Source organism: Balaenoptera musculus, chromosome 18, assembly GCF_009873245.2.
Source record: "Balaenoptera musculus isolate JJ_BM4_2016_0621 chromosome 18, mBalMus1.pri.v3, whole genome shotgun sequence".
Lineage (NCBI taxonomy): Eukaryota > Metazoa > Chordata > Mammalia > Artiodactyla > Balaenopteridae > Balaenoptera > Balaenoptera musculus.
In genome coordinates this window covers 77,410,499-77,425,221 of record NC_045802.1, presented here as the reverse complement: position 1 = coordinate 77,425,221, position 14,723 = coordinate 77,410,499, and the positions used below count along the sequence as shown (strand labels likewise).

At 51.6% G+C, this 14,723-nt stretch overlaps 1 protein-coding gene across 4 annotated transcripts in view; it reads left to right on the top strand.

The window, feature by feature from the left end:
• The first annotated feature begins 4,671 nt into the window (after positions 1-4,671).
• Positions 4,672-14,723, top strand: part of CARS2 (cysteinyl-tRNA synthetase 2, mitochondrial) — a 35,771-nt gene continuing 25,719 nt past the window's right edge. For 2 of the 4 annotated variants that reach the window (XM_036831219.1, XM_036831222.1), the window contains exons 1-3: positions 4,672-4,911; positions 5,250-5,300; positions 8,954-9,071. In XM_036831219.1, coding sequence (XP_036687114.1) covers positions 4,700-4,911; positions 5,250-5,300; positions 8,954-9,071 — 381 coding nt within the window. In that variant the 5' untranslated portion in view covers positions 4,672-4,699. The remainder of the gene's footprint in view (positions 4,912-5,249; positions 5,301-8,953; positions 9,072-14,723) is intronic. The other 2 variants (XM_036831218.1, XM_036831220.1) reach the window with 2 other exon arrangements.

Below are 14,723 nucleotides of genomic sequence, written 5' to 3'. Positions count from 1 at the left end.
GGCGGGCCGGACCGGCGCTCGGCGGCCTCAGGCGCGGGGCGGGCGCAGGCGGGCGTGCGGGCGCGCACCCCGGCGCAGGGGCAGGGGCCGGGGCCGAGCGAGCGCGGGAAGGGGCGCGCGCCGCCCGCCGCGCCGCACTTGTCCAACGTGGAAAACCCAAATACCAGTTTCAAACACTTGGGAAACATTCGGCCCCCAGCACCGCGCATGCGCCCCGGCCCCTCCGCCCCCCCTCCCCCGTGGGCCCCGCCCCCACCGCATTCATGCCCCTCAACAACCCCGCCGCCCGGGGGTGTGGGTTTGTCTGTCACTTTTGCTCGGGCGGGGGTCGCGGGGGCAAGGGGCGGCGGGCGAGGCGCAAACTTTACTAGGAGTTTCGCACTGGTAGGCGGAGCGCGTCGGGCGGCACTGCACGCCCACAGGGGGACGCGGGACAGCAGGTAGCCCCGCCCAAGACCTGGCCGGAACCGACCCGGCAGTGGCACCATGGCGAGCCCAGATCGCCACCTCCCTCCCCGTACTCAACCCCTCGCTCTCCGAAGCCCGCCTTGCAGCGGGAAATAAGTACGGCTCAGAACAGACTGGCAACCTCGACAGCCAATCGAGTTGCCGCTCTTACCTCAGTAGTCCAATCAGGACGAAGAGAAGGCGGAGTGAGCACGGATACCTCCTCCTGGGCTCTTACTACTAGAAACCCGCGTCCTCCAGGGGGCGGAGGGACAGGGCTGGCCGAGCAGGCCGGAAGCGATGGCGCATGCGCACTGGTGCGGCCCAGGCAGCAGCCTGCCCGCGCGGGAGACCTACCATTCGGCAGTCGGACCACCACTCCCAGCAGCCTCGGCGGCTCGCGCGCTTGCGCAGTCCTCACCGCCCCCCTTTGTGTTGCCGGCCGGAGCCCAGTGTTGAGCGGCTTGGAGACAAAGCGGCTCGAGAGGGGCGCCGTTCCCTACGCCGGGCCCCCGCAGAGGGCGGGCCACCCCGACTCCTTCCCGCCTGTGTCCTGGAATCCGTTCTTTAAGTCCGCGCCCCCATTTCGAAGGACCACCCAAAGCAGGGCGGGGCAGGCTTCCACTTGCCGGGGTCCTGGGGGGGGGGTCTCTCCCTGTGCTGTCTCGGCCCCTCCCCTCCCCCCATGGCTCCTCTCCCCGCCCTAAACTCCTCGATTGAGACTTTCGGAAGAGCCCCGTTGCCTAGACGACGGGCCCGCGCTCAGGCCCGCCCCTTCCGGCCGAGGCCCCGCCCATGGGCGTGGCCACGTGCTGGCTTCTGGCCTTTGGGCCCAGGGCTGCGCCACGGCTGGTGTTCCTGGCTCGGTGCGCTGTGCCGCTTCGGCTGTGCTCTGCTGTTTGGCCGTCTCCTCTTCCGAGGGGCGGGTGTCCTGTCGCGGTCTCTAACCCTGTCAGGTAGCTCGGCTGCAGCCTCCGGACGTCCCTACCAGCTCCGCGCCTGGGCGGCGCCGCGCCCTTCGGCTCGTGGATGGGGCGTTTCGGCCTCGCTCCCGGGTGCCCTGCTGCCCCGCGGACGCTCCACTTGGTCGGGGAGCGGTGCTCTGAGGTTCGGCACGTTCTGGTTGGAGCTCCGAGTCTCCGGAGAAGCAATGTTGTGACAACCACGACCGCCGGGAAGTTTTAAGTTACTCTTTGTAACCCAGTAGCATTGCAGACCAATCCAGTGTTTATAAAATAGGTAATTATCTGCAGCGGTGCTCATTCCAGCGATCTGCGGGGCGCAAACGAGACTAAATGGAGCTGTTTGTCTTTCGAAATGAGTTGTTCACATTGGATCGTTGATGCGGTGATAAACAACGAATAATACTTACACTTTCAAGTAAACGGGTTTAATCTTTACTCTCAGCCCCCTTAACCCACCCTCACATCAGGAGAACGAACGTTCACTTCGATATTCAGGAAAATGGTTGTTATTTTACTTAGCGATTCGCATTTTTCCAGTTTTGGCCCAGTTTAAAGCAAATGATAAGTTTCATTTACTGGCCACTAGCCTGCACGAAAGACTTTAATACTATGACGTTATGTGGAAACGGAGACATTATATGGGATAGAGAGTAAACGTTAAATAAGAAAAAAACATATAAGTAATTTTAAAGTACAGTTGCAAGAAAGAGATAGGTTCTTTTAATCCTTGCATTCATCGGCTCTAAACTGAGTAGTGTTTATCTTGATTTAAGAATAAAGGTGAGAAATAATTTACCCCTTCCAATGATAAGCAAACTGGAGTTTTTTTGTTTGTTTTTTAATCACGATGTCATCCCAATAATGATTCTTCATGTTTTCATGGACTTCACAGACACGTGAAAGAAAAAAACTTATTCATTCAACAAGAAATATTTAATGAGCACCTAGCATGTGCTAGCTGCTGTTCTATGCACTAGGGATGCAGTGGTAAAAAAAATGTCTATAAGACATTTAATTCACCCCTTGGGCTAAAAAGTCAGAAAATATTTGATTAGCTTTACAAAGTTCTTAAAGTGTATGCCAATGACTTTACCGTTTTCTGGACAAGGTTAGAAGACCAATAGCTAACGCATAACTGTGACCACGCATTTTAGATATGCCACTAAAGAAAAGTGTTTAATTTTGAGGATAGATTGAAGCATTTTGGTTGTTTAAAGTTTGTTCTTTGGAGTGTGTTTCAAAAATAGTTATTAAATTTTTTTTCGAAGGTTATATTTCTAGTTTAACTGGAGATGCTGAAACCTATGGGAGTAAAAGAGATGAACATACAATTCTTTAGAGGTGCTTAAAATATAAATCCTAACACATTCATCTCAAACTTGAATCGCCCTAAACAATATGTGCTATCTTATCTACTCTACTTTCGATTTAGAAATTTTGCTTTGAAAGAAAATGTGATGCTGAGAACTACATTTTTTTTGCTGTTGTCATGAAGGACTAAGAAATGGCATTCGTGATATTTTGGAATCATTAATATACTTTGTTCTGACCTAGACTGGGAGGAGTCACCTCAACTCTCTCTCTCTCACTCTTTTGCTGTATGTGCTAATATATCTTCCCAGTCACTTTTACTTTAATATTGAACCTGCAAGAGGAGTCATGCTTTTAAGCATCATTAAATAATGGGTATGTTTATCACTGTTTGAGGATTCCCAGAAGACTTAAGGTAGCATTGCTGCCTGCCAAGGGCTGAGCACCTTACGGGACCAATTTTCAGAGGACAGAAGATACCATTGTTAGTTTAAAAATCATGATGTCCTATGGCCAATTAAAACATGCCAGCTATCCAGATTCATGTGCGGGGTTTGGTGTTGTCTTACTAAATCTGTTTTCAAAACTTCTAGCTTTTTCCTTGAATTCCGCATATTCTCACAGATTGCAGTCAAGCCTTTTGTTCATTTTCTTATTTTACTGGCATATCTAATATCTGGGTCAGAGCTTTCTCTATCAGATGTTTTACTGCTCAAATGTTCTCCCACCTGCACAACAGGTGGATTTCATCAGAGATTGATTCTGCAATCCTTTTCTGAATTTGTTGGTGGGTACAGTGAGAGAGTTCAGAAGAACTTGCAATCTAAAGTACTCAGGGATCGGGTAATGCACCAGCAGAACTGTATTTGGGGAGTGTGTGCTTAGCACTGATGTGGAGGTCTCCTAATTCTGAACGACAGATTCTAACATTTTAGCGTCATGCCTTAGAACACAATTCACGTTAGACTACCGTTTAGCTGCAGAGGTGGACTCCAGGGATCTTGGGGAAAAGTTTAAGTGCTCTAGGAAGATAATTGTTTGTCTCTAGTTAAGCACTTGCCTTTCTATAGAACGACCAAAACAAGCCCAAGAAAGAACTGGGGAACTTATGTGCTGTTTTGAGGACTGCAAAAGCAAAGGGGATTTTTTTTTCTTTCTTTTTTCCTTTCCTTTCTTTTTCTCTTGCTTTCTTTTTCTTTCCTTCTTTCTTTCTTCCTTCCTTCCTTTCTCTTTCATTCTTTCATCCTTTCTTTCGTTCTTTCTGTTTTTGACACGGTTTTGGAAGATATCAATAGGGACACGTTTGTCGAGATAATTTGAAAGTAACTTCAAGAGAATCCACCTTTAAAAAGTCCCGTTGAAACCGCAATTCAGAATGTTTTTGTTCTCAAGAGACGAGATGACATAACTTTTAATCTTAAAATGAATCCCAGGCAGACATTTCCTACTACGCGTACTTGATGAATGGGTGGTGTCCCAGCTTCGCTCTTTCATGCGGAGACAGGGTGTGCTGCGCTGGGGTGCAGACGTGCTCTGTGTGCTGCGCTGGGGTGCAGACCTGCACTGTGTGCTGCGCTGGGGTGCAGACGTGCTTCGCCAGGAGGCGAGGAGCCGGCAGCTGGTGCCCGCCCCGTGAACCGGACCGGGCCGCGCGTAGGCCCGTCCCCAGGCCCGGGTTGCACCGGCTCTGCTCGGTCCCGCGCTGAGGAGAAGGGCGGAGCGCCTCGGCCCGCGCGCGGCCCGGGGCTGGGACACCACCCCAGCCCGCCGCTCCCCTCCCCCACCCTGAGGCACTGCCCCTCCCCCTGCGCCGCGGCGCGCTCCGAACAGCCCGAGGGAGGCGGGGCGGCCTCTTCCCGACCTCCTCTTCCGGGGTAGGCGGGGCGTGACCGGGCCTTCCGTGTGGGCGGGGCCTCGTGGCCCCTCCCGGAGTGGGTGTGGCTGGCGAGTATCTGCGCGCGGCTCGCGGAGTGGCCATGCTGCGGGCGCGCGGGGTCCCAGTGGGCCCCTCGCTCCTTCGGGCCGCGCTGGGCCTGGGGCCGGGGCCGCGGCCGGGGCGGGCGGCGTCGGGGGCGCGCGGGCAGGGCTGGCTGCAGCCTGCGGGCTACGACACGGGCGTCAAGGTGTACAACAGCCTCACCGGGAGGAAAGACCCCTTGATCGTGAGCGGCGCGGACACCGCCTCCTGGTAGCCCCCGGGGATTTGGGGGGGGCGGGGTGCTGCGGGAGGTGGGGCGGGAAGGGCTGTGGACCCAGCGTTTTCGGAGGCGGGGCCTCTGCATGGAAAGCGGGATTGGGTTCTCAGGTGGAAGCATTTAATAAGTGATAAATGCATGTTTAAAGTCATAGTGATTCACAGGTTTGGCTGTGCATTTAGCGATTCAAGTGTAATACAGCCCCGGCTATGCATTCCCCCAAAGTGGTTACTTTTCAAAAAAGGCATGATTATATGATGATCCTAACTGAGAGTGGGGTGCCGTTTCTTGCAAATATGTTTCTCATGGTGGATTTTAACTCTGTTCCTAGGTATAGCTGTGGACCAACTGTCTACGATCATGCACACCTGGGTCATGCTTGGTGAGTGTCCTGAGGTTGAATTTTCACACTTTAAGGGACCATTTATTTTGGAAAGAAAAAGCCTTTGCATGTTTTTGCCATCCCTCAAGTGGCAACTTGAGAATGCTGAATAATTACTGTATTGCAGGCGTCGTGGGAAGCATACATGTCACAGTCTCGCTTGGTCCCATTTCACAGGTGAGGAAGGTCAGGGAGGCAGTGAGGAGCAGTGAAGAAGGACCTGTTTTGGAATCAGGTGCTTCTTGTTGGGTAGTGAGATGAAGCCTTTCCAAGGGCCCTTGAATCAGCTGGTCAGGAGTTATTTCTGGCCCCCGCTGCTTATTTACTTCCCAGCTTTGGACAGGCCACTTTATTACTTTGTTTTTTAAAAAATATTTATTTATTTATTATTCATTTATTTATTTTGGCCGCGCCGGGTCTTAGTTGCAGCACGTGGGATCTTTTTTAGTTGCAGCATGCGGACTTCTTCGTTGCAGCATGCATGTGGGATCTAGTTCCCGGACCCGGGATCGAACCCGGGCCCCCTGCATTGGGAGTGCGGAGTCTTACCCACTGGACCACCAGGGAAGTCCTCTGCTTTATCACTTTGAGTCCTGGTTTCTTCATCTTTGAGGTGGGGATAGTAGTATCCCATCTTTTTGAATCTTCACAATTTTATGAAAACGCCCATAAAGTGCTTCTTAACCGAGTCTCTGAGGTGGGAAGTGTGGTGAAGGCTCACCAGTTCTTGAGGATAGGTAACACGTTAGGAAGTGTGAGAGCTGGGGTGGACCCTGGGGCATCTGACCTCCATGTGCTCCCTGTCTCCACCTGGTAATGTGCTGCCTTCTACGTTTGTTGAAATTGCTGCTTTTCCTAATATTTTCTCTTGTTCATCTTTTAAACTTGTTACTGTTCAGATCTAGATTAAAAGTCACCTTTATTCAGTACGTATTTCAAAAATTTATATATCACCCAGCAAGATCTGAACTTTTTTGTGTGTGTTATAACAAAGTAAATAGTCTAGGAGTCATTTTTTCCTTCACTTTGGGCTAACTTAACTTAATTATAAAAAGCATATTTTGATCTCTTTATTGAAGTATTAAATATGTTGGGGGAAATATTGAAAACAGTAGAGGTTATTGTATCTCCCACCCTGGAAAACCTCTCCACAAAGGCAAAAGAGAAAGAAAACAATTTTACTATCGAATAAGACTTAAACCAGAATGGGACGCACAGGCAGCTCGCTGAAAGGATTGTAGAGACAGAAGGGACTTGCAGTCTTGTGTGAGCTGAGTGGGCCCAGCTCTCTGGCTCAGGCAGGTCTGTAGTGTGGATTCGGGCACAGGTTAGGCCCCTCCCATTGGGTGGTGAACATTCTTGGTAACTTCATTTCAAAGTGAAGGCTCCCAGGTCCTTGAAACTTTCCTGAGTTATGAGACTGACAGAGGCTTGTTTAGCCGTTAGAAGCATTTAGGTACATTGTAAAAGGGCTGAGGAAGAAATTCTGAAAGAAAGGGGGAGTAGAGCAGAGCCTCTCCCTTATTTTCGACTAGCAGAATCAGGCCTTTCAGTTGTGATTTGTATCTGTCCTTACAAATACGGGAGAGAGTACAGATCTTCAGCGTACGGCCAAGACAACGTTCATGGCTCTTAGACTGAGAAACAGAACGTCATCAGCACCCCAGAAGCCTCCTGTCCGACTCCCTCGCCCAGGGCCCCCACTTGAGGGTAACCACTCTGGGCATCTCGGTGGCGCCTCATCAGGGAGAGTCCTCAATCTGGGGTGTCCCCGCGAGGTAGAACCCTAAGTGCTACGAGATTTCTGAAGAGGTTGTAGTCTTGGGGTCAGGGATGGTCAGGCACGGTCCACTGCTCTTAAGTAAAGTTTGAAATCCCAAAGCCCAGGACCGTGTCCTTCCGCGGGTCTGTCCCTCCTCACTCTCCAGGTTCGTGTCTCCACACTCCCCTCCCTGCTCGCCCCGCCAGCCTCTATGTTAAAGAGACAGACACTTACCAGACACAGCTCTGGCTACGTGCGTTCTAAACGCTGCGCAAACCCCAGCCAGTGATATCCTCTGACCACACCAGGTGGTGGTGCTGTCACCTCCAGAGTGTAAATGGGGACAGGTCCCCTGGCTGCGAAGTGCTGAGCTGAGGGGCAGGCGGGTGTCTGCCGAGTCCAGGTTCCCCGCTAGGGGCGCGGCCTCAGCCAGGGGAGCTGGTCCTGCACCTGGGCTTTCAGGGTTCCCACGGTGCTTGGGGAGGCCCCGGGGAGCAGCCACAAGCAGGTATCAGGGACCCGCAGCCCCCGAGCTCCTCTGGGCTGCGCATGTGATTTGACTCTTTTTTCACTCTGTTTCAGGTTCCTGTTAGCTTTTTCTCTTAAGTCTCATTTCTTGTAGAGTTTTCCTGACTCGACAAAGAGGGGTACACTGATGATAATTATAGTAAGAATTAGTTGGAATTCCTGCTGCACAGGCACCAAGATGATGTACAGCAACTCTATGAGGTAGTGGAATTTTGCCCAGTTCATAAATAAGCAGTCTGACGCTTCAGAAGGATATTTAACCTTTTAGCTCCTTGAGAAGGAGTTTTGGAGATGCTTGTCCCTGGAATTTGGCCTCAGCTCTCTTTGGGGCAGGTGGGTGTTGGGAGTTCAAGGGATACAATAATGAGGCTCATTTTCGAGGGAAAATGATTTTATGAGCTCAAATGTTGGCCGTGTGGATAACAGAGATGAGCATGAGATTAGCTGACCCTGAGTTTTAAAGTTGTTTTTATGGGAAACTAGTTTCTTGAGATTTTAAATGGATCTTAGATTTTAAACCCTTTTGCTTTCACAAGTCTGAATTACCCCCGTACAGCCTGTCCATAAGCTGGTGTTTCCATATTCCACAATTGTGTGCACATTTCTTAGGAATGATCTTATCCAGCTTTGATGGGATTGTCCCTGTCTTGATTTGTCATTATTTGCTTCTATCTCTTGTCACGGTGAAACATTAGTTATTCTAGAACATGAACAAGGATGGTAAAAGCTCTCAGTATCTTGACCACCTCCTGAGCTTGCATCACAAGTGAATTTTTATACGATTGAATAGATGTAAACTCAACGCCTGTAAAGTTAAAAATGCTAGTGTGGTGTCCTGAAGTTGAGGCAGTACCTTTGTCAGTTTCTCATGCAGACCCACATGGGCCAGTCAGTAAAAGGCTTTCCCTTTTGTCAGCTGTCCTTGGAACTGTCCTTGATATCACACACTCACAGTTAACGTGCGGCATCATGTTAAATGCACCGCACACTTTTGAAGATCACAGTGATGACTTTCGGTTTTGTTTTGTTTTTTTATATATTTATTTATTTATTTTTGGCTGTGTTGGGTCTTCGTTTCTGTGCGAGGGCTTTCTCTAGTTGCGGCAAGCGGGGACCACTCTTCATCGCGGTGCGCAGGCCTCTCACTATCGCGGCCTCTCCCGTTGCGGAGTACAGGCTCCAGACGCACAGGCTCAGTAGTTGTGGCTCACGGGCCCAGTTGCTCCGCGGCATGTGGAATCTTCCCGGACCAGGGCTCGAACCCGTGTCCCCTGCATTAGCAGGCAGATTCTCGACCACTGCGCCACCAGGGAAGTCCGTGACTTTTGGTTTTAAAGATGCCCTAACATTTTTTTTCTTTCAGCTCCTATGTTAGATTTGATATAATTCGAAGGATCCTGACCAGGGTTTTTGGGTGCAATGTTATCATGGTGATGGGAATTACAGACGTGGATGATAAAATAATCAAAAGAGCCAATGAGGTAAGTGTGGATTATATTGATGAATGCTTTGATTGATTAGTATTCTAACCCCTATTTGACACTTCTTATTTGCACTTCACAAGACTTTTCCGGCCTTACTGTCCACACTTGGCCCCACGAGGATACCCTGACAGGTTATCTTCCTGAATCGTCTCATTCCATGGAGGCTTCCCGGCCTGAATGCAGGCCCTTCCCTGCCCCCTCAGCCTCCAGGGTAAATACCTCACTCCCTGTTTACAGAGGAAAGTCAAAAGGCCATTTTGGGGCTAGGGAAATTTAGCTCATATGAGGTTTAATTTTCTCATTTGTTAAGTGAACAGGGTGCTTCTCTTATATCTCATTCAGCATTTAGAGGAAGTCTTGGGGGGAAATTCTAACACAGGGATTAAATAAAGTAGTTATATTTTTATTTTTAAAAATTTTATTTATTTTTTTGGCCATGCCACGTGGCTTGTGGGATCTTAGTTCCCCGACCAGGGATTGAGCCTGGGCCCTCGGCGGTGAGAACACAGAGTCCTAACCACTGGACCGCCAGGGAAGTCCCTGTAGTTCTATTTTTATTTATTATTTATTTATTTATTTTGGCTGCACTGGGTCTCAGTTGCGGCATGCAGACTCTTAGTTGCGGCATGCATGCGGGATCTAGTTCCCTGACCAGGGATCGAACCTGGGCCCCCTGCATTGGGAGCACGGAGTCCTAACCATGGGACTGCCAGGGAATTCCCTATAGTTTTATATATGTGTATATATATATATTTTTAATAAATTTATTTTTTATTTTATTTTATTTATTTTTGGCTGCGTTGGGTCTTCGTTGCTGCATGCGGGCTTTCTTTAGTTGCGGCGAGCAGGGCTACTCTTAGTTGCGGTGCGTGGGTTTCCCATCGCGGTGGCTTCTCTTGTTGCGGAGCACAGGCTCTAGATGCACGGGCTTCAGTAGTTGTGGCTCGCAGGCTCAGTAGTTGTGGCGCACGGGCTTAGTTGCTCCGTGGCATGTGGGATCTTCCTGGACCAGGGCTTGAACCTGTGTCTGCTGCATTGGCAGGCGGATTCTTAACCGCTGCGCCACCAGGGAAACCCCCTATAGTTACATTTTTAAAAGTCTACTTTCAAAGGTTCACCTCTTCTGCTTTTTATGATTAGCAACTCTCTATAACAATTATATATAAGTATATCTATAACAGTTATCTCTAAAGATCTATACAAAATTGTTAAATTATCTAATTTACAGAAAAACCTACATTGAGTGCCTTACATCCTGTAATTTTAAAAATGTATGAATATATATATATATATATATATATATATATATATATAGTGTTTTTTTAGAAAACCAGTTTATACTTTATATTGTTTCGTAACCTGTTTTTTCCACTTATTGCATTTTGAGTGTTTTTTCGTGTTATGTATTCTTAAACATTTTTAAATAGTCTTAACAACCTTCCGTCACACAGATATTGTACTTACTACCATCCTTATTTTTGGACTCTTGCATTCCTCCCGTATTCTGTTATTTTCTCTCAGATTTATTTCCTAGAAACCCCATCTTCCTATTTCCTACCGATTTGCCTTTTTAATAACTAGACAGCATTCTGCCGTTGGAGGCTACTCAGAGATTCCTCTGGACCTCCCCATCTTTGACTGTTTTTATTGTTTCTAGGTGTTAAAAATAGTGCTGCAGTGAATTTCTTTTTCTCCCCCTCTGTTTTGTCTGCTTAAATACTTTTCCCAAGGTGGAATTACTAGGTCAAATGATGAGCAGTTTATTTGATACGATTTGTCACCCTTCTTGGAGTCGGATCGTTTCAGAGAGAGGTTACCAGCAGTGCCGAAAACGGGTTCCAACTTTAAACGTATTTCCTCACGTCCTCAGCACAGTGGGGTTTCCCATTTTTGTTTAGCCTGGGTAGCTCAGTCAGTGTGTCGTGTTCCCTTACAGTGGACTCGACTTCCGTTTCCAGGACTGTCCCTGAACTTCATTGACCGTCCGGGTCCAGGCTCAGGCCTGGGACAGAGGCTTTGTGTGGACAGAGGTGAGACAGACAGTTCTGGCCTCCGGACCTTGTGTCCGGCGAGGCAGACGGACCCTCAGACGGATGCTCTGTGTGTGACTTAGTTTATTTTGTAAGTCCAGATTGGGGGTGGGGTGCAAAGAGGATCACTGCGCCTTTCTGGAATTCAGAAATGACTTACTGGAGGAGGTTCGCCCACGTGGGATGTTAAGTGTTAGGAAGGGATTGGCCCGTGAAGAGCAAGACATTCTGGGTGGAGGGGAGAGTGTGGAGAGAGCAGAGCGTGTCCTGCGTGGAAGCCAATCCTGCAGTATCCCTGGCACGTGGGGCGGGCGGTGCCGGCTGGCGAAGCTGGAGAGGGAGGGCGTTCCGGCCTGGACGGTGCCCTGGGAGTTGGGCTCTGTTCCGTAGACCGTGGGACCTTCCAGCACGGGACCAGCTCGGTGCAGTGGGGACGGCCCGCTCTGGGGTGGGGGGATGCGACCAGGGACAAGGGCCTCAGGGAGGGCTCGGTGGGCGCCCTGCACTGGGGGAGGGTGCGCGCTTCGTGAGTGGAGAGAGAGGGAGTTTGAGGTATCGGAGGAAATCCAAACCAGTCTGAAGCTCAGCTCAGGGCTGTGTTGAAATAAAAATACGCATGTGGTCTTTGTCGTGGTTCCTGGTCCACAGCTGGAGTGATAGTGTGTGTCTTCTGTGAGCTAATGGGATGACCAGCGGCTGGGGCCCCTAGGTGGCGTCGGGATGGGGGCCGGTGCCAGAAAGACCGGCCATGAGTTGAGCTGGAACTTTCACTCCCACCTGCATCCCTCCACCCCTGCCTACCTCCTGGGAGGGGAGAGGGGCTGGAGGTTGAGCTGATCACCGATGGCCAGGGATTTAATCAGCCTTCCCAAGGATGAAGCCTCCATAAAACCCCCAGACGACGGGGCTCTGGAGCTTCCAGCTTGCTGGACATGGAGGTGCTGGGAGGTGGTGCCCGCCCGGCCCCCCGAGGGCATGCACGTGTCCCCCCGCAACCTCGTCCCTCGTGTCTTGTCCACGGGGCTGCTGCTGAGTTGTGTCCTTCATATAAACTGGTAATGGGAAGTGCAGTGCTCTCCTGAGCTCTGTGACTCGTTTCATCAAACCCCCAAATTTCTAGTCGGTGGACAAAAGTGCTGGTGGCCTGGGGACCCCACTGCTGCAGGTGTCTGAAGTGGGGCAGTTCTGTGGGACTGAGCCCTTAACTTGCGGGCTCTGTGCTGACCCCGGGAGCTGGTGTCAGAATAGGATTGACGGGGCTTCCCTGGTGGCGCGGTGGTTAAGAATCTGCCTGCCAATGCAGGGGACACGGGTTCGAGCCCTGGTCCAGGAAGATCCCACATGCTGTGGAGCAACTAAGCCCGCCCGCCACAACTACTGAGCCCGCGAGCCACAAGTACTGAAGCCCACGCGCCTAGAGCCCGTGCTCTGCAACAAGAGAAGCCACCGCGATGAGAAGCCCGCGCGCCGCAACGAAGAGTAGCCCCCGCTCGCAGCAACTAGAGAAAGCCTGCGCGCAGCAAAAAAGACCCAATGCAGCCAAAAATAAATAACAATAAAATAAATAAGTTTATTTTTAAAAAAACAAAACGAATAGGATTGACTTCCAGCTGGAGTCAGAGGGTCGGAGAAGTGGTTGGCATTGGAAAAGACACACCACGTTTGGTACCAGAAAGGAGCCACTGCAGGGCTGGAGGTGAAGATCAGGCGGTGCCAGCGCTGGCGGTTCATCATCCCATCCCTGGTTCTCTCTGACGGTTTAGTTCGAGCCCTGGCCTGATTCTGTCTCTGCCTGGTCTCCAAATCCCCCGCCTGTGTCCGGTGTCCCTGCGGTCACTTGTCCACCCTGGTCCACCACCGGAGCCTAGAGGCGAGGTCATGAGATGCCGACGCGGGAGCTGCTGCTTCGTGGGGACCTGTGAGGGAGCGGGGGCTGGGGGAGCAGAGGGAGACGGGGGCGGGAAGGGAGCGGGCGGCGCGGGGCCGCAGGGGCGGGGCCGCAGCCCCCGACTGGCAGGGGCCGTGTGCTGCTGTCGCTGTCGCTGTCCCTGTCGCTGTCCCTCTGTCTTCCCGCCCGGAGCCGTTTGCCCAGGGCCGTCTCACTTCGGTCTGTGCTCAGCCACTTGCTGGGGTGGCAGCCCTGGGGTCCTAGAGTGGAGGTTTTGAGCGAACACGATGCAGGAAGGAGTGTCCTATCGTCCACGGTGAGGACAGACCAAGGGGAAGGCGGGGGGCAGGCGTGCGACGTCCCTCTGGAATCCGCTGGGATCCGGGCGGGAGCCGCACAGGGTCCGGGACGCTTGGTGGGAAGGTCGGTCCCGCGACGCAGAGCAGGGTGGACGCTGGAGCCCTGCCTCGGGGGCCGGGGGTAGGACGGAGAGGACAGAAGCCTGTGACCTGGCGTGGCAGCTGGGTGAGCGGCCTGCAGGAAGCCCGCGGCAGGGCGGCGTCTGGAAGTGCAGGCTGCTCGAGAAGGACGGCGCCCAGGCCGGCGTTCCACCTGTCCTCACGCCCGGACGGGACGGGACGTGAGGCCGCGCAGGCGTGTCCCCGCCCTGGGCGCTTTGGGGTTGGCTGTGAGGCCTCAGAGTCGGAGGTGGAGCTGTCCAGCCGCGGGGTGGGGGGTGGGGGGGCTTGGCAGGTGGGCGCCGGAGGGGAAAGATGGGGTGTGCAGGGGTGTGGGCCAGCAGCCGCGGGGTGAAGGCCGGGAGCCTGGGGAGGGAGGGGCTGGGCGTCCGCAGGCGCAGGAGGAGTGGGGCTTCAGGGGGTCCCGCGGGAGGCGTCGCTTGCTACTTTATAAAGAACTTGCAAAGAATTTGCGTTACTTAGAACGTGAGAGTTGGTAGGATTGGTTAAAGATCCAAAGCGCAGAGTGTTTTAATTTTTGACACCTGAGCGTTTCAGTACTTATTACACAGCAGGATACTAACCTGGCATCCAAGGGTCTCTTCTGTCCTCAAAATAGAGTCTTACTTCAAGGGGATAAACCGTTCATCTGAAACACAGAGTTACGAAGATACCTGTTTGTTTCTTCGGATCCAGCAGAGAGGCTGTTCTTTTTACTGAGGGCAAACGTTTTTGACGATGGCCATACCTTCATGCCATCTGCTCCAGCACTTGATCTTAAAATATTTTAAATTATAATATTTCACTTTTCTGAATCACTTCCTTGACTTTAATTTTTGGCACAGTTTTATAGTTCGTCGGGGATAAAAACCGCAGGAGGATTTCTGGGGTAAGGATGAAAAGAAACGAGATATATTCGCATGGTCGCATTTTTTGTTAAGAAAAACGATAAACGTCTCAGCGATTCAAGCCGAGTTACTCTCTCTGTGCTTCGGAACCCTGGCCCGCGTGCCCTTCCCTCCGGGAAGAAGGCTGGACGCGCAGCTGAGGGCGAGGGCTGGACCGGCGGGGTCCCCTGCCAGGGAGAGCTCAGCTGAGGTGATCCGGCGGGGGTCTGAAATAACAGGGACCAGGACCCGTGTCAGCAACGCCTCCTGTAGGTTGTTCTGTGGAGAGAGCAGCGCGAGCCCCTCGTGGGGTGGGCCCAGCTGCCTAGAACTGAAATGTTACTTTTGGAATATGATTCCCTCTCCCCCAAGCCAGCAACAGCTCG